This window comes from Eucalyptus grandis, chromosome 7 (genome assembly GCF_016545825.1).
Source record: "Eucalyptus grandis isolate ANBG69807.140 chromosome 7, ASM1654582v1, whole genome shotgun sequence".
Taxonomy (NCBI): domain Eukaryota; kingdom Viridiplantae; phylum Streptophyta; class Magnoliopsida; order Myrtales; family Myrtaceae; genus Eucalyptus; species Eucalyptus grandis.
Window position 1 is genome coordinate 42,801,818 of NC_052618.1, and position 24,381 is coordinate 42,826,198.

General features: G+C 39.8%; 2 protein-coding genes across 4 annotated transcripts in view; both read right to left on the reverse strand.

Moving 5' to 3' along the window:
- Window positions 1-5,070: 5,070 nt before the first annotated feature.
- The window catches only part of LOC120296358, a 38,894-nt gene continuing 19,583 nt past the window's right edge, over window positions 5,071-24,381 (reverse strand). The window contains exons 1-3 of one of the 3 annotated variants that reach the window (XM_039318245.1): window positions 9,339-9,636; window positions 8,653-8,890; window positions 5,071-7,976 (exon numbers count right to left, since the gene is read on the reverse strand). In XM_039318245.1, the coding sequence (XP_039174179.1) occupies window positions 5,211-7,016 (1,806 nt within the window). In that variant the 5' untranslated portion in view covers window positions 7,017-7,976; window positions 8,653-8,890; window positions 9,339-9,636 and the 3' untranslated portion in view covers window positions 5,071-5,210. Of the gene's footprint in view, window positions 7,977-8,652; window positions 8,891-9,338; window positions 9,637-24,381 lie in introns of those variants that run through there. The other 2 variants (XM_039318247.1, XM_039318246.1) reach the window with 2 other exon arrangements.
- LOC104455602 lies at window positions 9,626-19,267 on the reverse strand (the record flags this gene model as incomplete). The annotated part of the gene is given in 12 exon segments (XM_039317824.1): window positions 9,626-9,691; window positions 10,116-11,307; window positions 12,060-12,566; window positions 12,718-13,070; window positions 13,185-13,401; window positions 13,485-13,740; window positions 13,923-14,250; window positions 14,392-14,909; window positions 14,912-15,548; window positions 15,987-16,529; window positions 18,383-18,881; window positions 19,049-19,267. Coding segments are annotated over 11 exon segments (4,773 nt in total), but the record flags the coding sequence as incomplete, so codon positions are not given.

A 24,381-nucleotide genomic window follows, 5' to 3' on the forward strand; every position in this document is an offset into this window, starting at 1 on the left:
CAACAAAGCTCCCCATGAATCACTTGATCAGAGACCGAGAGAGGTTCAAAGGAAATCGTAGTAGGATCCCAGCCAACCCATATTCTACTCCTATTGGAGTATTCTAAGTTAGCTCGCCAACACCAGTTCGCCAGCAGATTCCCAGAGATGGCATTGAAAAGATTGTGAGGAACTTTAGTTTCAACTAGGCCGATTAAGGATAAACGATTCGTCAAGACGGCATTGAAAAGATTGTGAGGAACTTTAGTTTCAACTAGGCCGATTAAGGATAAACGATTCGTCAAGACTAGATTCCTCACTTCCGCTTGCTTAAGAGGGGCGCCAAGCCCCCTAATATTCCAACATCCTATATACATATTTGCAAGAGGGAGGGAGGGCATTACCTCCTTATGGATGGACTACATCGAGTGTAGGGTGTGGCTGGCCGGGTCGCTGGAGGGGGAGGATCCGGCGCCAAAGCAAGCAGTTTGTCCTGCAATGTCGATGGAGGAGGATCCATAACTGAAGTTGGCCTCATATCCACCGTAGCTGCCTTCGGAGAGGTGCATGGGGAGAGGAGGTCGTCATCCGAAAGGAACTTTGCTCCTCCTACCACCTCAAGCGGACTGACCAACGCCGGGTCACTATGCTCAGAAGGACTAACTATGTCATCTAAGGGAGATGGAGCAACTTCCACATGCTCCGAAAAGGTCAAAAGCCCTTTGGGAGGTCTGCGTGTAGAGGTGCTAGGTAACCTCTTCACCAATGTTGTTGATCTGAGCTTCAAGGGCCTCAGCTCTTCGCTCACACTTGGCGTGGAGGAGTTTCCCTCTAACTGAGGTTGGGACTTTTTCTTCTTACTCTTCACCTGTTTCCAACCTTGCTCGGAGACCACTGGATCATCCGGGGGTAGGCTAAAGGCTTGGGCAGGCTCCGAAGGGGCAGAGGTCGAAGGATTAGTCTTCGGGGCTGTAGGAGGCTGAGAGGACTTGGGGGCAGCAGCACAATTGTGGCCAAATACCCCACACTTGAGGCATTCCACGGGCTTCCATTCATATTCCACAGCTATGGACCTAGATACACCATCCACATTAGCTTTCACCATTGAGACCCTCGGGTGGTTTGCTTGGATCTCCACACACACCCTGGCGAAGGAAATCATCATTTCCCCCTTGGTGCGTTGGTCCACATGGAGCGGTTTCCCAACGGAGCTAGCTAAAGCACTTATTGCTGGTGCAGACCAAAGATCAAGTGGCAGGTTCTTAAGCCTTATCCAAACCGGCACTGCCGAATGCTTGCTCTTTTTCAACTCCATGAGTGGTTTCCATTGTTGTAGAATGAGTGGCACCCTAGCCACAGTGATATGTCCCTCCTCAAGGATCTTTCTCCTAAACGCCGGATCGGGGATGTGGAAATAATAGAATTCTTGGTTGTCGGCTAGCACATCTACTAGTTTCGGACCCCATGTGCTCTTTAGCGTTTGTTCGGTGAGCTGAAAAGGAAGTCGCTTTCCCACATAATGGCCCACCAAGAACTCATTCCACTTAGGGTCAGCGGCTTGTAACACCTCAGTAGACAAGTTAACAATAGATTCCTCCCCCACGACATCCGAGGGAGCATAGGACAACTCATAACCTTTCGCGGCCAGCCACGCCACATTGGCCCAAGACCTGGGTTGGGGAGGTCTTGAGGAGCTTTTTGGCTTACTCAGAGCCTTATTGGAAGGGCCATGAGACCGGCTACGACCCCTGGACCGCCCCTCCCAAGATGGCCTGGAGATTGGCCCATGGCTAGATCCACCTTCAACCGAGACGGACCCTTCAAAAGGTCGAGAGTCTTGAGTCGGCTTACCAACTTGCCCTGCAGGAAAACGAGTGGGGGAGCTTGGGCCCTTCCCCTTCCCATTACCTTGACGACCAGCATCCGAGGGGGATGCCATCGTGCCCCTACAAAGCCTCAAACAACCCACTAGACCCTATAGCAAATCCATACCAGGGCCTAAGTGAGGAAGAAGGGACGCTGAGGAACACCACCACCACCACAAGTCTCAGGTTGAGCTCCGGACAAGCTCGAGCAGCTCCTGCGAGCAGGAGCTACTGCAGCGTCGAACTAGACGAACTTGCGAAACTAGGGTAGATGAGCTCTCCACTTCGGCAAAAGAAGACAAATGCATACCGTGAAGAGTTAAGGATTGCCAAGAGGAAGAAGAGCGCCAGAAATCGGAGCAAAAGGATGGCTAAATCGCCCAAGCCGAGCGAAGATCAGAACCGGTGAACAGTGAGAAAATCGCCCCTCTTGGGAGAGAGGATGAACAGTAATTCGAGAAAGAACAAAATTATAAGTGTACCAGTTCAGAGTTTTTGATAATCAAAAAATTAATTTGGGATAAATTTATAATAAATGTATCAATTTAGGGTTTTTGAAAAATATGGTATATTGTAAAAGCTATCGAGCATCAATAATTCATTAGCCAATGGTTGGCTACAAATTCTCGTTATTTTGGCATAACGTTACTGTGAATTTTTGCCAAAAAGAATCAAACCGTAGCTCCTTGACTCTCAAATTATTTAGGGTAGTTACATTTTGGCCCGTGTTGTATTGGAGGAACTCAATTCTGATCTCACTTTATTTGGTTACAAGTTGGAATCTATCCTACTCTACGGCCACAATTTAAGTTCTACCATCGAATTTCCGTTCGGAGTTTGCCGGAAAGTGCTAAGTCGGCACTGCCTATGTTGACATGTGGACCGTACATGTACAAATTACAGTTGTAGTTTTCATACTTATACGAAAGATCAATTTTAGTCCATGTAATTTATTTTATTGACAAAACAAATTTTCTAATGAGTACTTAATTATTTTCATCGTATTCATCCAAACCTAATGAAAACGTCAAATCGAGACCAAGTGTCAATTAGTGATTCTTACGTTTGCAAATATACTTGATTAGATCGACCGCCCATTAAGATCGTTTTTACTATATGCAACATCTTTATTTCCGTTCAAATTCGTACGGACATATTGAGGACTAGTTTCATAAAGACGTAGACTGACTTTCAAATCTTCTAACCACTATTTTGACTGTCTATTAAGTGGTCTAAATCATTAAAGTGTCTCTAATAATATTAAGTGGTACCAGTATAAACTATAAAGATTTGCGCACATACATATCATAAACTAAATTTTAGCGTTATAGAAAGTATGCAGATTTAAATTGTATATATATATTTTTTTTTTGGAGACTTACTCCCGTAGGAGCTACGAGACAGTAACTAGTGCTATCTCAGCAATTTCTGATGAATTTTGATAGGAAATTTTGATGGAATGACTTTGATTGTCGTCGAAGTATAATCCAAGATTAGACTCATAACCAAACGAAGGATAAGGACGAAAATTGAATTCCCCCAACACTATAGGGACAGAAAATGTAACTACCTTTTTTTTTTTTTTTTTTTTTTTAAATTGAGTACAGGTTGGTCAAACTGGATCTCTTACGAATAAATGGAATGAATGAATAGGGACAAAAAATGTATTTCCTCATTTTCTAAAATTGAGTTTAGGTGGGTCAAGTTGGATCTCTTACAAATAAACGGACTGAATGAAACATAAGTTGGTTTTTATGTACTAGGTTAAGAATCTAGGATGATTTTTCTTTCCCAACTCAATTGGGTACATTGATTATAACTAAAATGTGTAATTTCATACTTAATTAGAGCACAAAGTTCATGTCATTAATCTCTTAAGCCCTCACGTTTTTCTTTATTAAGATAGCGACAGTTCATTGAAAAGGAATCAAATGATTTGGATATCATATCTCCTTTTTCTTATATTCTTTCATTAATAATTAATAAAATTGTCATTTTCAGCCGTTAGTCCAATGGAAATCGTTAAGATATGTTACATAATTTACATGTTCACTTTTTTTTTGAGACGTGGTTCTGCACATTTTGACAATTAAATCGATTTTTCTCTTATATTTAATAATCGGGTTAAATAAGGTGAATTTATCAGTATTTGACAAAGCTTTTGATAAGCAAGTTCAGGACATCATAACTCCATTCAACTTCAAGGTACACAGAATGCCGCCTTAGTTCTTCCAAATCAAAGCAGGTGCATTGCTATTGCTACTTGCTTTTCGAGGATCCATCTCAGTGGTTCGATAATAGCTAATCTCATCAGCAATTTTGAGTGTCGACTGTTAAATTATGTCTTGAATTTGAATTCATGCGTCCAAATTAGATGACATGACACATCTCTTTTGCCTTGACAGCACAGGAGCTTCTTAGATTGGCCAAGCGAAGCGCTTTATCATTGCTGCACGATTAGAGGAGTTCAACATAAACGAGCAAAAAGGAAGCTTTGAACACACGGGTGGTTTTGTATTGTGAGTTTTGGGTATAATTTAAGGCTGGCAAACACTCAAGTCTGAGCAATTATAACTCAGTAATTCTCCGATTTCTTAGTAGATTATTTGTTGTCCACTCTTTTCATTTCATATAGTAGGAACCGACACTCTTGTGTTCTTTGTTTTTTCCTCTCCGGTGATTACACATTAATTTAATTGCAAGATTTGATAGTTTCTTCATTATTTTACAACATTGACATTGCTCAATTAATACCGAGGCCCGAAATCATATAGCCATGGAGTGGAGACGAGTTCTTAGCAAAACAAAAGCTGTTCAGGAGGTGACTCATTGTAAGATCAGATTTGTTCCAGTATTCAAATCTTAGTGTAATGTCATCCTTTATCCTCCAGCAAGATCCAGATTTGGCTTCACTGTTGTGCTTATCTGTCTACAAATAGGAGAGTTTTCCGGTGATGGAGTCGTCCTTCGTCTGGGAAGGTACCAACAGATAAATTATGTACACTCCCATATGGACAAATGCTGTCACAGGCCGGATCTCGTAACGTATTTTCACTCCAATCAGGCAAACTTCTATATCAAGATGATCCGTAAGTAAATAAGATACATTTTCTTTCTCATTTTTTTAATGCATTTGAGCTATCACGAGGCATGAGAGAATTAAAAGTTCAGAGAGGTGAAAAAGAAGGAACAACAATTGCAGTCAAGTAAGGAACAGTACATTTTCATGACTATTCACTGCTAGAACTTCAGGAAATTTATAGAGCAATGACCTTCCTGTCTGGGAGATCTGTTTCACTTCAATCCTAAGAACTGTTATACTAAAAAGTTCCACATGTATATACAAGAAGGTGGATTACTTGTAGATTATAACGCACAATTTTCAATCAAAAACATCATATAGGACAATGAAGACGGATTCGTCTCTTCCCACTCCCTTTCTATTTTGCTTACCTCTGGACTTGCAATTGCCCTTGTTCTTGTTCCTGTTTTCCACACTAGGAAACCAAGCACCGCCCCAACCCCGAGGGCCATTAACCAGCGCCTAACGACAGGCTGCCCATCCCTCTTCACATCATTGGTTTTTTGAGCTTTCACTGGAGCAGAATTGTGTCCTTCGCATTCATGCTCCAAAGACAACGTGTTTGCACTGACCAAATGCACAACTGGTGCTGGAACACCGTTGGAAGATGAAGAGGAATCCTCGGAAACTTCAGTCAGATCTTGCAACTTGCAAGAGCTCACAGTGCTTCCATCTTTGGGGAATAAAACTTTCATAATCTCTTCCTTGCATTTGTTTGATTTCAAGTCTAAAATGATGGCATGTGGACACAACAAATTGGAACAATCTGCAGCGAAATTGGTAATTACGAGGGGATCGTCAACTTTTTTGAATGCTTTGGCGAGAACACCAACTGAAGTTTTCTGGAAGTTCCTCTTCTGGCAATGTGAGAGAATACGAAGAAACTCTGGAGGTAATTGCTCAGAAATCCAACTCTTACCTAGCAAATCATTGAGAAAGTATGGACTGATGCCAAAATTTAAGTGAAGCAAACAAACCAACAGAACCAACTTCAAGACCAACAGCGGGTAGTACTCCATCACATTTAGTTTTGATCTTTTGATCCATTCTCTGGTTTCTTCCTCATTGCAAAGCAGCTGCCTAATAGTGCTAGTAACGAACCCAATGATGGGCTCCAAGCAATTTCTCAGGTTGAAACTGAGGCTGCGCCTTCCTAAACCGTCATGGCAGATTAGCCATTCAACTAGAGAAGACTTGGTTGCATAAAACTGCCCTTTGGAGCAAGAAAACAAAATCAAAAGTCGTTCCAACAGATACAAAAAGCAAATTGGTGTTATGGAGTTTCTTTCAGTCCAATTAGCATTGCAAGTATCTGCCAAAGCTCGATAAAGGTTCCAAGCCAAAGAGATTTCCTCGGGTCCATCGCTAGCCTGAGGAAGTTCTGATGGTACGTCCCGACAAATGCATTCCATGAATGCCTCCCATGACGTATTTCCTTTAAATGATTCTGCAATTTTCCTGTACAAATCATCATCGAGCATTCCAGACCCAAGAACCAAAGTCGCAAGCTCACCCATCTTCCCATGTGAAAAATTCTTCTTCGAAATTATCAGGTTTATTGTTCTTCTAAGTAAAAGGCGAGAAGCCTGACTTCCTCTTAGAGATATCATATTCTCTGCTGGTGATGTTCGCCAGTCAAGAGGAAATATGTGACCAAAGTACCTCCTACAGGATGTGTCGATGAAACCCTCCAGTGCCCCGCTATCCAGGAAGGAGGGATTGGGACAATCGAGTTCTTGAAGGAACTTTGCAACCTCATGTAAGAGAACAAGACATCTGCTTTGCCAGAAGTTCGACAGAGAACTCTTTGCTAAAAACAGATAAAGTGCATCCAATTTGTCCAGGAGCTCCATACCAAGAGAAGTAAGCTCAGAATACCAATACTTTTGAGCAGCAGAGACCAATTGTCGAAGCTCCAAAGCAACCAATTGTCCATTTCTTCGAAGAATTCTTTTGTCTATGTTTCTGACCCAATCAGCATCTGGGTTTAGAAGGTGATAAGTTCCTTGCATGTTGGTCCGTTGCTCCAAAACACCAAAGTAATTCAAACAGAACTCCCAAAAGCACCTATTTTCCATTTCCTCAACCATCTCCACACATTCTACACACTTTATAATTCTAACAATCTTCTCTCTCAAAGATTCCAAAAGCACACCAATGAGTCAATGGAAATCTCATTCCCCAGGATCCGTGGTTCAGAATACTCCATTGGGTCGACAAGCCAATCATATTCCCAAAAAAAATTAGAGATATTTTGACGAAGATGGAAGTCCAGAATATTTCGAGCGCATAGCATTTCACCTCTGACACTTCCATTTCTCCTGGAAGCACTAAAACATTCTTTCAATTCAGCCAAGCTGCTCTGTTTGTTTAGCAGAATGCTTGATTCTACAGAAACATATTCGTAGAAGGCAATAGGCTCGGACTTTGCAAGATGTTTGGCTTTTGCTACCAGCTCCTCCTTTTGTGCAAACTGCTTCAAGGGCCACCCTTTGCTTCCAGGAGCCCAAAGGGAATAGAATAACACGTACCACAGGATATTCATTGACGCTTCTTTGTTTTGTCCACTCTTTCCAAGTAGATCAGCCTCGCGAAGGATGTCACCTTTCATCCTCACAATCTTTGCTGCCACCGAAAAGTTACCAAAGTCTTCCTCCAAACTGATAAGCTCATCAAGGCATCCTAGCCTCTTGAGTAAGTTTCGCATTGAATCAATGCAACGAAAAGCCTTCACATACTTCATCATGGCCCTGTAGTCTCCGAGGTCATAGTGATGAAGGGCACAACTCTCTAAAAGTCTTGTTCCGATTTCTCTATTTCTTTACTTTTCTTTACTATTCCCCTGTCCTCATTTCCCAGCCTTCTCCAATTCCCAATATATTGCAGACCCATTTCAAAAAGTTCTCCTTTGGCACAATTGGACAAGCACTTGGAGAAAAAATTTCCTCTTGCGTATGCCTCCGCTGCACGACTGTAGTGCCCAGCCAGAGAAAAACACTCTCCCGCTTTCTGCAAAGCAGATTCTCCACATTTTTCCATAAATATACTACCTGTTGAAGCACAAAAAAATTTAATGTTAGTCCCATTTCTAGTGTCCTGATCTTTCCATAAGATTTAATAACTTCACGATGTTTAGAAGATAAAAATTAGCAGAGGGACATTTGGAAGTTGCCAGAGATGCTCTTGCACAGCTCAACCATATTGTCCGATGTCAAGATACAAAACAAGATCAACGTCCAGAGGTGACTACAATACCAAGAAGTTGCTGATAAACCAGAGTATATATGGAGTATTCAACTGATAGCCACGGCTTTTCTAACCTTATGGGTGTGGTCAGTCAGTGTTAAGAACTTTGCAGCTCAAATTTTTCCAAGCTCATAAGAGAGCAGAGGCGTGTTGTCATATATAAAATAATCAACTTCTCAAAGCGAAGGCATAATCATGAAGTCAACGTTATTTGCAGCTGCTCAAATCACCAAAGCCATTTGGGAAAAACAAGTAAGACTGAATTTCTTTTGTTGGAAATTTTGAGAGAGAAAATTTTGAGAGGGTACCATGCATGTAAAAACTATTAATAAGAGCATAATTGAGATCAATGTCAAACTACCTCGTTCTTAGGCAGCTTTGACATCACTACGACGAGAAGAAATATAAAGAAGCAGCTAAAGCATATAAATTGTCCATCTTATCATTTCGAAAGAAATTGAAACAAAGTAAACATCATACCTGCTTTCTCGTATTCCTTCACCATGTAGAAACACTCCGCTGCAGAGTCAGCCACACCAATTGCTTCAAAAATCTCTGCAGCCTGCCTTCGAAGGTCCGAAGCCTCTTTTGGACTTAAAACATGCTTGAGATCTGCATCTGCTTTGAAAGCAGAGGCTTTAGCCAATTTCTCCCCGTATTCGTACCTTGCTCGCACAAAGCACATCGTTGCCATTCGGTAGTTACCCTCATGTAAGAGCTTGCAAAGTTTAAATAAAAAGAGAGATCAACAGCTTCTTCAGAGAAGGTGAAAAAAGAAAAATAGAAAAACACGGTCCTCCGTTTTTGGAAAAATCAGTGGTGTAGCCTTGAACCAAGGAAAGACACTGCCATTGACCTGATAACCTCAAAAAACGATAAAGATTCAAGGAAAATTGGTATCATGTGGTTTAACCATTGTGCCTAAATGAAGCAACTGGCCAAATTATTAAAAGACCAATCAAGTTGGCAAATCGATCACCATACTTTGTACCTTAGAACGTCCACATTCTACACACTTTTTTCAGGATCAGTCATACTTCTACAGTTATTATTGTCATTCCAAAATCCCTAGCATTCACAGATCATGTTGACTCCAAATGAGGCCAATATAACAATTCCTTGAAGAGGAAACAAACAATAAAGAAAAGAACAGAAAAACAGCAAACCTTAAAACCTTGTGACTTCCACTCCTCCGGCATGCTCCTGACCTGCATTGCTTCTGCACGGGCATGATCTACCAACCTAACTTGAACGAGGCACTTCTTCTTCCAGTAGTCGAACATTGGTTTGGAGAAGTCCAGGGCATTCTCACATATCCACAATCTCTGTCTTGTCCGAGTAATTGCGACATACAATTGCTTCAATTCAGAGCATAATATATCGTGATTCACGTCATCAAAACTTGGGGAAGACCATTGAGAGCTGTTATCGAGCAAAGCTTGCTCCTTCATGTATCCATAAATGACCCCCATTGATTTTTCAGAGGTGATGTGCCAAAGAAGTTGTGCAATAAGACGTCCTACACGATGTCATAGCAAAAAAGTTTCAAGTAAAAACATCTGATTTAAGACCGAAATGACAGATTTCAAGTTTCATGAATACATGGACAGAGCTCAAAAATTTAGGAAAAGAATATTTGGACTCATTCTGACACACCAGCCAATCAAGATCAATCGTGAAGTTGCACGATCTTTGATATTGTCAATTAAGCTAGAGAATGATGTCGACATAAGCCTGAACAAATTCTACATTATGTGTAATTAGATGCCACTGTCTACATACAAAAAAGGGTACGCAGAATGAAAATACAAATCAAAGCATTTTACAGAATAACAGCTGGCAGCAAATTGGTCAAGACCCATTAGAAAAAATGTTCATGAAATCTCTATTGCTGCTACCACTAAAATCCCATAGCAAACAATCCAAACCAGACACACGCCTACCTGAAATTCCAACCCCTTGCATTCCACTATCGTCAGAACTAGGGCTTGCCCTCTCACAAGGTTTGAAACTTCATCTCTAGAGTGATCATCTCGAACCAAAATAACCTGCTCTGCTCCAAAGCCAACGAACTTGCCACTAACATCATCGTTCCCAAAAATTGATAGTATGGCACTTTCTTCATTCTCCGAGTCAAGTAAAATTGGGGCTTCGCCACTTATGAAGCTAGTTTCGGGGTCCAAAGCATCAACGCAAAAAGGGAAAAAATGGTAAAGAAGATCAACAACACTCTGCGCCAGTTTGAGTATACCAGCATGAGTGCGGAAGTTCTGGCTCAAATGGAAAGTTTTGGAAGGACAACCCTTTTCCATTCTGATATCAGGTCCATCCATTGAATCTATCAAGAACTCTTTGTAGAAAAGGGACCTTACATCTTCAAAACTGAAGTCTACTCCCCTTGCAATAGTTTGCGTGGTGTCGCCAGAAAACACAAAGCCCTCATCAACATTTCTACATATATACTTGAACAGTGAAATTTGCCTCATGGTGAGATCCTGCACTTCATCAACATATACAAAATCCACCAAATTACCGGTAAACTGCCCATGAAAAAGACGGCGATGAAGATCATTGACAAGATCGGCCAAATCAAATTCACCATTTTTCATTTTCATCTTTTCATAATCCTCAAACGCATCATAAATTTTTTCTCTTCTCTGAACACTCAGAGTGGAGACGCGACCTTCTGAAAGTGAAACATAAGCTAGTCTGTCCAGTTTGCCTTCACAACCATCAGCTGGTTGAAGACCACCCTTTATACAGGACATTATTTCAGTGAAGACTCTGGAAGGATCAAGCCTCCTTCTTGTCTTGTCATTGAAGTGAGGCCAATAAACTGCACAAAACTTTTCGTAAGTAACCTCCTTTGCTCTTACAAGACTTTGCAAGGCAACTGGTCTGGAATTGTAGGTTTGGCCATGACAAAACTCCCTTAGATCAGGAAACCTTTCAAAGAATGAAGCCCCAACTGTTCCATCTAGCATCATCAGAAGCTTATGAAAAGTTATAATAAGGGGATGAGAGTTGGGAGATATATCTACAAATGAATCCGGGATATCCTTGAATAATGCTGCGTCATCAACAATCTCACCAACTGAAGAGCTTCCTCCTCTATGTTTTGCACCAATGCTGGAGCTGCAAGATAGTTCAGCTAGCAGTTAGAAATGAAAATTAATACTTAACAAACTGATGGGAATACCTACACTACACATGCAATCTCATAATTTCTACTTGACACTTAACAGCGAAAAGGGAATTAGAACATGCTGATGCACCAAGATTGTACTGATATATTACGAGACATGGATAGCATTTACAGCAGCTGGCAATGAAAATCTTCCCCCACAGCAGGATTTGTAGAACAGATGGTCCTTTCTCGATTCTGCTCATAATTGCATATTTTCATTTAAAATAAATTTTCTTTCTAAACGTACAATGCTACAATCACAAAGCTGAATATGGAAGTTTCCAATAAGTGGAAATGCGAACTAAAGAAATCGCACAAAGACCAAAATAGGGACTATTGCCACACAAATTAATCTTTAGTTCGAAATGAGCAAGCAGATGATGTCGATCTCTAACATGCAATGATTAAATCTATTTTCTAGCAGCCAAAGCCAAGTGGTAGCACCCGAGAATGGCAAAGCACTGATTTGACCCATGCACTCTTGCTACATTTATATTGTCTTAAGTCTATATATGGAGTATCTTGATTGAGCTTCTCTGCTAGGAGAAAAATAGTAGCATGCCAAAGGGGTTATCTCCTTGTTCGGACTAATTCATTAGAAGATTTGACAATCCATTAACCTTGCATATGTTTGTTCATTGGAAAAATTGCAGAATATTTATTCTATTTTTCAAACATCTTCCAATGACATTTTATGTACCTTCTAAGTTGAGACAAATGCTGTTTGACCGCAAAACATAATTTTGCACTGACAGTCACAAAAAGCTGGCGCACTACGCAATCCTCTGCTCCTTCACCAATTTCCTCAACATTGATTCCCAGAGAGGCATCTTTTCTGTGGCTGATACCACTTTGGATTTCCTGAAATCCCTTGGTTACTACATCATGCAGTTTCTCATTTCTCAACAACTTCATTGTCAGGACTGTAGTTTTTCTGGTTCCAGATTGCCCAAGTATAAAAGTGCTTCTGGGGAAGAGAATTATCTCTTGTTCTTTCTCTGTTACTTCAGATGGAAAACTCGCTTCATTACCATCTGATGAGAAGGGGAAGAATTTTGTCAGAAACAAACTCTCACTCACTTCTGCATTCTCTCCATACAACCTATGATCTGAAGCATCAGCATCAGAACTACTCCCAAATTGATCTTCACTAGGACTTCGATAGCGCACAACATCAAAAGGCCAGGTCTTCGGAACTTCCTGATCCCTATAACAGGAAGAGGCATGTGAAATGAAAGAAAATAGGGGGATAACATCAATTCAAGATATTTTAGTCATCTATCCGGAAAAGAGATGCTTTATTAATTTAGTAAGCGATATGCTACCTATCTTAAGTAAGAAGAAATTATCAGCCTTACCCCTCAATGCATTTCTCATTGCAACGACTAATAAAATCATCACTATATGTCTCGAATATGCTGTCCAAATGTTTGACCAATTTTGCCACATCCCCTAAAGGCAATACATCCCATATCTTCAGAATTTGGATGTATCTCTCTTCCTTTACAATATCAGTCGTGCATATGACATAGAAATCGTCAGCTTTAAATTGTCTCACAATATGAGATGAGTGTTCACAAATTATATCCACATATCTCTTCTTTGATCTCCAGCCACTGGAGAGTTTTGACAGAAGGTTGATGATGGGCATCTTTGTCCTGAGTGATGTCAGCTTTCGGAACGAGTTCAGGAAGTTGTCACTGAAAAGAACCTGAAAAGACCATAGCATGACAATAAGATATGTTGTCACAAATTCTTTGAAACTTAATGTTTATTTTGAAAAAGAAATGTAGCCATAGAATACTGTTGAGCAAAAGCTTTTTACCTTCCACCTAGCATTTCTGAAAAGTACACTGCTTCCGTCAAGCAGGTCATCAAGCTCATTATTCTCTTTCTTCACATCTAAGATGGCTTTAGCCAAGTCCTTGTCATCATCAACATTGTAGAAACATCCACGGCTCATAGCATTCTCAACCAAAGCTTCCCACACAGATTTGCTTTTTCTCAGTGTTTTCCCATTTCCCAGAATCCACAGACAATACCTACAGATAGGAAATTAACTCTGGGATTTACTTGCTATATCACTCTAAAAATGTAATTTGACACAGTTAAGAGGATGCAGTACCTGGCCCTGGTAAGAGCAACATTGGTTCTCTTAGTACTGGACAAGAACCCAATAGTCCCACGTGAGTTTGATCTTACGGTGGATATTATAACAATGTCTTCTTCACCACCTTGGAATCCATCCACCGACTTCACCTTGACCATAAAGCCCTTGATATTTTCATACCTTTTTCCAAGTTTAGCTTGAGCTGCAGAAACCTGAGCTGCATAGGGAGATATGACGCCTACTGTCAGATGTTCTTCTGACCCATCCCAGGCTGCAAAGAAAAGGAAATAAAACCATCACAAAAATGATATCATTTTATGAATGTCGCAAAACTTCAAAAGAAATATCCAAGGAAAAGAACTTTGAATGGCCGTAATCTACACCTATATGATTAAGTAATACATGTAATATCCATGTGCTCGAAGCAATATGTACAAAATTCTCTTGACATACCTCTGTACAGATTCCTCACTATCCTCGAGATAACTTCCACCTCAACAGGGTTTCTAAGGCTACAGCCGTCATCACCGATTTGTTCTCGTCCATCAGGAATATTTATGAACGAGTAAGGGCCAAACATCGGCCATGGCAAATGACTTTTTCTGTAACTTTTGCTCTGCACATCTGGCGCGTCCAAAATTTGGTTTTTATAGAAGTTTGAAGTTGGAAACAGACTTATTGATGGATGCATCCGGTATTGTATATTGAGAAGTTGCCTTGAATAACCCAGTGAACTCAATCGTTCAAACAGACTCCTTCCAAAACCAGCCCTATTAGAAAGCTGTTGAAATAAAACATGATATAAAATTCAACGGACGTTGGGTATAGAACATTTAGCCCATCTAAGTTCAAATGAAGAGAAGGATATTACACATCTTTCAAAACCAAATACATTGTTACTTTTCAGATATTTTAACATTACCTTGCTTTCAACCATAGCAGGCAACTGACACTCATCTCCAACTAAAATCAGATGCTTGACACCAGGGAGTTGCAGAGGAATTACTGACTCGCATTCTTTCAACTGGGCTGCCTCATCGATTACCAGTAAATTGAGAGGCTCCATTTCCACGGAGTACAGCTTATATGAACTAGAAACAGTGCAAAAAATCAGGGAAGCATGTTGATAACAGAAGTCAGCTATCATGTCCTTACTTGTAAAGTTTGGAAGTTTTAAATCCTTCAGAGAATCACGAACAGTTAGCAACAAGGAAAGGCATTCCTGTATCTTCATGTATAAATTATATAGTGGACCCATGGACGTCTCAAATGAAAACAGGCTAACTTCATCACGTGAAAGAGTTATCTCCATCATCTCCGAATCCAAATTCTCTCCACAGAATAAAGTTTCAAAAGAATCTAGTAAGTTAAGGAGGGATGTCATATTCTGGAAGTTAGTTCTGGACATATGAGTACAGAAAATATTGAGGCATCTCCGCAGGGCTGGACAGTTGCCTTGAATCGGTCCCTGAAAAACTCAAGAAATGATTTAAGCTCACCGCTTCCACATCCGCTCCCATCATCATCACTTCCTGATTTGCTTCTTTTTGTATGTTCGTTTTCCAAAAATATGTGGTATTGACGGACACAGTTGGCAAGTGTATCTATCATGGAATTTAGACTAGTGAATTTGGAAAAGCACTCTACACGATGTTCCAAGTATATTTCTTCAATGTTGGCATCAACTTTCAGCCGCTCCTTGTTCCCAAAAATAAGCATGTCAAAGTAACAGAGAAAACTTTTCGTTTCAGTGCTTATACCATTATCTGATCGCTTTAGCAGCTTTAGAACACAAGATGCCACTCTCTTGATGGCAACATTTGTAGGAGCACAAACAATGGTTCTACGTTTCCTTTTCAAGAGAGTACATAGCAGTGTAGCGACAGTTGTAGTCTTCCCAGTTCCAGGAGGACCCCATATCAGTTCGACAGATGGCTTGTTCCCACATTTGAGTTTATTAAGACAGGCCCCAACTGCATTTTTTTGGGATTCATTCAGATCATGGCACAATCTCTCGTCAAGGCTCTCACTTGCAGAACCATTACCTTTCGTAATACAAATATTAGAAACTTTGTCAGCCTGCAACCAAAACACATTTCTTGTGATAATCCAGACCATGTAAATATGGTAGAAGGTTCTGAAACTTAATTGGTGTTAATATGATATAAAGAGCATTGCACAGCACAAACTCAAATCCCATGATATAAATATGGTACAGAAAATTTTAAGGTCTAGTACTAATGAGTAAGTCGCCTCCAAGGAATTAATTTGCCCTACTGAAGACATAACTTCACTAATTTCCCATATCTGCTTTCATCTCCACATAATGATGTGGACCAACTAAAAGAAACAATCATCCTTATCTTTTAATGCAACAGAATGGCTTAAAGCATCATTTATCTTATTTCCAGTGGAACTTACAAATCGACAGGTGTAAAATGAAGTTTTGAAGCTTAGAGGAATACAATAGCAATTTTAAGTCTAAATGGACTAAAGGTGCGAAAAGGAAAGTCGTACCACCAAATCTGTGCAGAGAACTTCCTTCACCATATCCAAGTTCAGAGACCTATGCAACGCATCCCATATCCTTCTGTTAGTGACTATATTTGTCAGGAAAATTGCATAGATTGGCTTCCAGGGATTATTCACTTCATGGTCCAATAATGCCCTTACTGTAAAGTTTGTGGATGACGTTGCCTTATTCTCTTCATTGTCTCCTCCAATCATCTTTACTGATGCAAGCACCCATCTTCTTCCGGACCTCTCCAAGTCAGGAACAGTTGCAGGCTTAGCATCAGTTAGAATCAAGATATCTCCAGGCAAAGTTTTGTAAGTTTCCTTGCCACGAGTGTTGGATTCATTGCTCCACCGACCGGCCTTAACAGCATATGTGTTCCCACTTCTCGTGCATTTCACAGAGTCAGTAACCTCAGTGAAAGGCTGCGAAGAAATATTTTCCAAACTCGAGCACAGACTCGCCCGTGTCTCTTCCAGCAAAGGGTAGACCTGCGATCCGAGATAATGCTGGACCGACTGAAATGTCTCCGGTATAGTCTCCACCTACGAACATAGCTCGCCAAATGTCAAATAGGACCAACCAACCTCAACATTCAAACAATACGTCGACCAAATTCCGTACAACATAACATGTACTCCTAAAATACCTAATGAATTTTCCGAACAAAGTAGAAACATAAAGGGTTCTATCTCACCAAGTCGAATGCATGGTTTTTAGGGATAAACAAAAAGCGCCAAAAATTGTGTACGGTACTAACTTTTGATGCCAAAAATTTATTTTGGATCACTTAAATATAAAAAGTTTTGAAAAATAATCATTTCGGTGCCAACGCCAATCTAGCTAAAAAATCTAGCGTTGATACTTTTTTATTAAATTTTGAAATTGACATGATTCACCGTAGAGTATAATTAGCATTAATTGTCCAAAACGATGTCCTTTATATGTTTACCCCAACTATAAACCGTAATTTTACTTGCAATTTAAGGTTTTTGTCCAAATTAGGTTTTCTCCTTTTCAATTTGCAAAAGATTAAAGAAGGAAAGTGGAAGATGATGAAGGTGGTTGCTTCAGTCGTGACCACGCTTCGTCACTGTTGTCATCATTGTAGTGTGGGAGAAGCTCCGTCGCCACTGTCATCGTCGTGGGGGGAGAGAAGCTCCATTGTCGCCGCCATCGTAGCTGAGTGGTCTCGCTTACTTCTGCCCTGGAAATGCTTGGATCTGAAACCTCAAGCTATTAAGAACAAGTGTGGATAGCGTCTCAGACAGTGGCTGCTGAAAGAAGATCAGCGGCGGCACAAGGTTGCAATCGAGTATTTCGTTGAAGCGGACAAAACACCAAGGAAGAAGAAAAAGACCACTTTTCAAATTTTCATTTGTTTTTTTTTTTTAACTCTACACTCCCCTTTGCCTTTTCTGTGAAAGACGCCTCCCCTGCACTATGAAGACCTCTTTGGCGTTTCCTACAAAGTGTTGAACCTTCAAAAGGAGTTATACAATTGATATCTACGGCCACATTGAGTCAAAAATTCACAATTCCAAAACACACAGATGGAGTGCTCGGCCAACTTTGGTCGAGAGTCCCTTGCCACGCGAGACTCACTAGCCGGTTGCTGCACTCTCACACTCGTGACGCCGCCCCAAACTGCGAGACCACCACCAAGCTGAGCTGCTATCCTTTTATCTCCACTCACACGCCAAATCGAGCTCAAAGCCCAAGCTTCCCTCGACAAAGACAATTTTTAGGTGTTTGTACACTAGGCCGGTGGGAGGACGAAAAGGAACAAGTGAAGGTCTTGACCGAGCTCGAGGAAAGACACTAAGGCTCTGACAGAGATTACCAGGACCTGATCTGAAGGCTTCCTCAAGCTGATCTCTCTCTCTCTCTCTCTTCTCGGCTTTGATTCAGTTCAGGGGTTCTCAATCTCCCTCCTTTCTTCTTTCCCTCTCTTTTTCCTTCTCTATGCAAATTTTCCCAGAAAATGGAAGAGCATATTGAAGGATTATTTCTCATACGGCGTCGTTTATGAAGAGTATAGTCATGTCATAATCCATGTTGGACTTATTACTTAAATAAAAATGCCACCTAATATTTTGGCCGTAATTTATAACCGGAAGCACTTAATGATCATTTTTTCTACAATTTAACTATAAAGTGAGCCGACGGAAATTTTTAGCATCAAAGTAAGTGTCATACATAATTTTTGGTAATTTTAATATACTTAGCTAGGTTTTAATTAGGCTAGGCTAACTAAAAGGACAGGAAAAAAAAAAGTAGAGCGCAACGAACTAGCATCATTTGGAAAATTCTCAAGTCATCGAACTTCCACGAGAATAAAACCAACAGTGCTTGATAAAACGAAAAAAGCAAAGATGAGAAATGAATAAAAAGAAACCTCGTCATGGTAGAGGTTTTCGTTGAGAATGTCGTGAAGAGACCAAGAGCAGACAAAATCAGTCAGGTCATTGGTACTGTGTCTCCTCCTCCTGCTCAAACCACCTTCTGCTATCTCCACGCCCACCGCTCTGTTTGTGCTCCCTCCCAAATCCATCTGAACCCACGCACTAAAATCTTCTACTTGTTTCTTTCTCCCCTTTTCTTGCCCATCAAAGCACCAGGGAAAAATCGCTCTGAGGTTTCAAGGAACTTTCGAGGCGAATATTGCGCAAAGCTTGTACGGACATCATCAGCCCTTTTTCAGCTCCGAAGTGAGCATTCTTAGCGACGAAGAAGAATGACACGGGGAAGGTAAAGGGGTCGTCCATGGACTCTTAAAAGAAGCAACTCAAGGTCTTTTCGGCAACCAACCATTCGAGGTCTACGAAAGGCGAAAAGATTCCCGCTTTTCTTCGCTTTTTCAATGTTTCGATTTCTTGCAACCTAAGCTTCGTCGACTTGCGAGGCAAAAGAGAAGATATTAAAATTATTTGTTGATACTGAAATAATAAGTAGACGAAAAAAATTGGACAAATCTTGTTGACACCTAATTTTGGCAAATTTAAGGAAATTAAAAAAAAAAAAGAAAAAAAAAAGCAAAGATCGGGGAAGAATAGAAAGAAACCTTGTCATGGTAGAGGTTTTCGTTGAGAATGTCGTGAAGAGACCAAGAGAAGACAAAATCAGTCAGGTCATTGGGATTGTCTCTTCTCCACTTGCTGCTCCAACCACCCTCTGCTTTCTCCTTGCGCAACACTGTTTGTGCTCGCTCTGAAGTCTACCTGAACCCACCAGGGAGAAACCCCTCTTCAAGGTTTCACGAAACTTGCGAGGCAAAAGATTCCCAGAGTCATTACATTTTCTCTGTCATTCTTCCTTCAACCGGGAAATTCCATGCGTGGGGACAACGCCAACCGAATACGACGATAATCAGGCGAAGTCGATGCATGGAGATAATCGGGATTCGACAGGTGGAGTGTTTCAATTCAGTTACAACTCGCGTGCTGGTTATGTTTTTCTTTATTATTTATTATAGCTTCTTTTTTATATAATTTACATCCTTTATGTAAAAGGGTTGAAAGTAGTCATGCACGTGGGGAGCGCGTGGTATTGAGCAGTCATATCAAGACACATATGCTTTGGATGAAGAGTAGCTAAAAGTCATAATTAGAGACAATAATACTAATTACTTAGATTAGTGGCAGATTTTCATTTGTTTTGAATTTGTCTCTAAAAAGACATTTAGAAATTGCGGTATACGAGACAAGTATCCTATTTGACGCTAAAAATTTTAGGGGCGGAATTCTTTTGACTTAATGTTCTTTGACTCTAGAACTCATTATTGTTGTATTGCAATTTGCACGAGCCGATTCTCATGTAATCGATCAATCATTATTATTCACGCGTTACAAATCTCATCTTACTTGGAGACATGTGTAAAAGGGTTGAAAGTAGTCATGCACGTGGGGAGCGCGCGTGGTATTGAGCAGTCATATCAAGACACATATGCTTTGGATGAAGAGTAGCTAAAAGTCATAATTAGAGGCAATAATACTAATTACTTAGATTAGTGGCAGATTTTCATTTGTTTTGAATTTCTCTCTAAAAGACATTTAGAAATGGCGGTATACGAGACAAGTATCCTATTTGACGCTACAAAATTTTAGGGCGGAATTTTTTGACTTAATGTTCTTTGACTCTAGAACTCATTATTGTTGTACTGCAATTTAGCACAAGCCGATTCTCATGTAATCGATCAATCATTATTATTCACGCGTTACAAATGTTGACACCTAAATTTTGGCGACCCATTTAATCATTTATCGATTAATTTTATCCCTAAAAAATATTAATTGCAAGCATATAGATTTAGATACATTTTATTTTTAATTTGCATTTTATTTTACATTTATTTACTTGGATCGGTGGTGAATGGGTCGAATTAGTGGTTTTGGGTTTTAAATTAGCAATCTAGGCTAGGCCCACGAAAAGAAAAATTAACTCAAGCCCGTCGTTATGTTTAATTAATTATCTTGTGAAAAATTAAGATCTGATCCGATATTATGATGATTTTTGAAAATTAAGAAAATCGTATTGTAATATTATCTTTATCAATAGATGATGAAATGAGGGGGGAATATTTTTTAGATAACAATTTTTGTGATCAAGAGGTTATAAGCAATATTCGTGAGATGAAAATATTAACAAAAAAGATTATGTTTTGTTTTGCCTATAAAAGGACGCGAACGGAGATCAATGATAAAAGGGGGGATTTTTCGGTTCTTTGGAAGAAAAAAGAAGAGTAGAAAAAGCAAAAAAACAGCAAAAAGCTAAAAAAAAGAAAAGGGGGCAGAGGAGAAAATTACAAGCGGCAGAGGGACGACTGTTCATCGTCTCCCTCGCCGCTCGCCCCCCTCTGCAACTTCCATCCGCGAAGACCCCCGCGCCCACCGCCGCTCCGCCAGCATCCCGACCGGTCACCGACGTTGTCCGCCGGACGCCGCTGTCTCGCCACACCGACGCCGCCTGGAAGCCGAGGCCAACCGCGACCGCCTCGCTCGAAGCCCCGCCGGTGTCCGTCCCAGCTCTCCCATTCGTGCGGCGCCTACCCACGATCCCGACGAGTTGTTGCTGCCCAACGCCTCCCCGGCCTCGCCTGAACCGCGATCCACCTGCTACTCGGAGCCGAAGACCCCTGACGAACCCACTCCAGTCGCAGCCTCTGTACCCGCGAGCACGCCGACGACCCCTGACGAACCCACTCCAGTTGCAGCCTCTGTACCCGCGAGCACGCCGACGACCCAGACGCCGGACCGTCCCTACTATTGCCCGCTCGGAGCCCGATCTGCCGCACCGGAACGCCGATCTCACCCCCAACTTGTCTGCAACCCGCGACACAGCAGATCCCGAGCCGGTTCGCTGCACCTCCACTGCTGCTGCGCCCCTGATCACCCGAGTACCAGCAGCCCCCGTCGCTTGAGTCGAGCCTACTCACAGCCCGATGCCAATTCTCTGCCACAGCCCGACGCCGATCCTCTGCCCGAGCCCGAATGAGGCTGCCTGCTGCTGCTCCTCGCAGCGCCACCGCTCGCCGCTGATCAGCCCGTCGCTGGTCTTTGCCGGAGCTCTGAACGCCGGCGACCCAACCCCCAGTGATCCACCGAAGCCGCTCAGCCGTGGGTGAAGAAAGCAGGAAAAGAAAAATAGAAAATAAAAGAAAAGGAAATTAGGTATTTTTTTTTTTTTGTATTAACTTTATTTTATTTATTTCTCTTAAGATTGTGAAAATTTGAAGTGATCTTCATTTCATGAATTTTGTAGGGTCTTCTCCATAATTATTGTAATTACTAATTTAATTCGTAAGATGTCGATTATTTTTTTAATTATATTAATTTTTGGGGTTTGTCGATAGTATTTTAAGTGTTGAATTAATATAATTATTAATTTGATTTGTAAGAATTCGGATCGATTTTTAGTTATTTTGAACTCTTTGTCGTGATAATAAGAGTTAGAATAATCATTAATTTGATTTGTAAGACAACAAGTTATTTTTTTGATTATTTTAATTCTTTATTTGATTGAATGCATTGATTAGTTTAAATACAATGTTTATTTGATAATTGCTTGTTTTAGAGAATCAATAAAAAAATCCAAACAATATTTGAATTAGGATTCAGTTTGTTTTGGAATATTTCTTGTCATCTTGCATATCTAGAATATGGATTTTATTTCGAATTTAGAAAAATATAAAAAATATAAAAATGCATTCATTTAGGTTGTTAGTTTGTTATTTGGATTGCATGTTTAATTATGTATTAATTTTAATTTCGAATTTTCATAAAGAAAATAACAAAAAAATCATTGAGCATATTAGGTTAGAATGGTATGCTTCATTTTAAATTTAGATAATCTTTTTAGATAAATTGCATGTTAGATTAAAATAATATTTTAGTTTAAATTAGGATTTAATGTGACATAATCCTTAGTTTAAATTAGATAAAATTTTAATCTAGCTAGATCATTTTTGCATTTTTAAAATAGAAATATCAAATGCACGTCATTTAGTTTTTTTTTTTTTTTTTTTTTAAGTTCATTTAATTAGAACTTTCTCGTCATTAAACTAGGTCATTTAATAAATATCGCATGACATATAAGGGCGCGCATGTTTTTATTTTTGTTCTTTTTTCTGTTCATGGGAACAAATATATAAAAAAATGTTTTACATTCCTAATTTTTTAAATAAAAACGTATTTGGTAAACTTGTTCTAAATAAAAAATGAACAGAAATACGTTTGGTAAATTTTATTCTTTTTTTGTTTCTTTTAATTTTTTAATTTTTAATATTTTTATTTTATTTTTCATTTTTTCCTTTCTTTTTTTTTTTTTTTTTTTCGGCCAATCGCCGGCCTCCGCGACCGGGCCGACGGGGTCGGCAGCCTCGCCCAAGCTCGCCCCGGCCAAGGCGAGGCTCGGCCTCGGCCGGCGCGGGCAAGGCTCCGGCGCGAGGTCGTCGACCCTCGACGGCATCACCGGCCCTCAATGGCCGGTCGTTGGCCATGGCCGAGGCCGGCACCGGCGAAAGAAAAAAAGAAGAAAAAAGAAAAAAGAAGAGAAGAAGAAGAGAGAGAAGAAGAAATGTTTCTTCAAAATTGTTTCTAAACAAGTAAGTGTTTTTTTTTTTTTTTTTTTTTTTTTTTTTTTGTTCTTTTTGTGTTCAAAAAAAACAAAAGAACAAAAAACAAAAAAAAAAAGTGTTTCTGAACACTTTTTAGGAATAAAAACATGCAGGCCCTAACTCACATACTAAATTGTATGTTGCCTGTCATTTTAGTTAAAATAATTTTGTATGTCATTGCATCGCATTACCCATCATTAGAATTAAGTTATTTGATTAATTTGGATTGCATATTTAATTGTTGCATTTCTTTAATTTCAAATTTCATGGAAAATATAAAAGAATTAGAATGAATTCATTTCACGCTTTAGGATAAATTGCATGCTTATTTATGTCATACAATTTTGGTCATGTTATCATATCATTTCATGTTAGAATAGTGACATGCATTGCATAAGTCATGATTTTCATTAAATAAATGAAAACAAAAAATTAAAATTGCGTGTTAATTAGAAATCATATCTAGGATTAACAATACAGATGCTTTCGTTACTTCGAGTTCTTGAGTGTTAAATTGGTGGTATGCGCACAAAAATGATCACCTTACATGTTAGGAATTGGTGGTATACGCACCAGTATGATTACCTCACATGTTAGGAAGTTAAATTAAAATCAATTCAATTGCCAAATATCTTTTTTTTTTAAAAATGAAATAGAAAGGTACCGAAATGGCACTAGGATAGTCTGGTGTAACCAAGTCCCCGTACCCTTTAGTCTCTGATTTGTATGAGTAAAGTAATTCTCCCATTATTTTACTTAGGTGTCTAATCAACCTACCATAAACTGATTAGTGACGACTCCTAGTTAATAATCTTTTGCATGTTAAATATTTGAATATTTAAGTCGTGAATTGGTATGGGCTTGGGATAACCTGAGCTAAGTTTAAAGACTTAGTAGTCCATTAACCTAATCATAGGTGGTTCACACCCGAAAAATTGGTCGCGACAACAAATCTCATCTAACTTGGAGACATGTGTGAGGTATCTCGTACTTGTAAGCAATGGTGATTAGTTGACCACACCACTAGTAATCGATAGGAAAATTGTTCAAAAAGTGTTAAACTTATTGTATGACGGCCAATTCAATAATAAACATTTCAATTGTATTAATTTAGTTTTAAACATTTTAACGATTTTGTAGATGTAGTCATTTCTGCCAATTTTGGCCGGAAGTCACTAATATTGACATGATGGTCGGCCAACCAACACTATTTTTATTTTTTTGAATATTTTGAATTATTTATTTATTTATTGAATCGAGTTGTACTACTAGTATACGTGAGA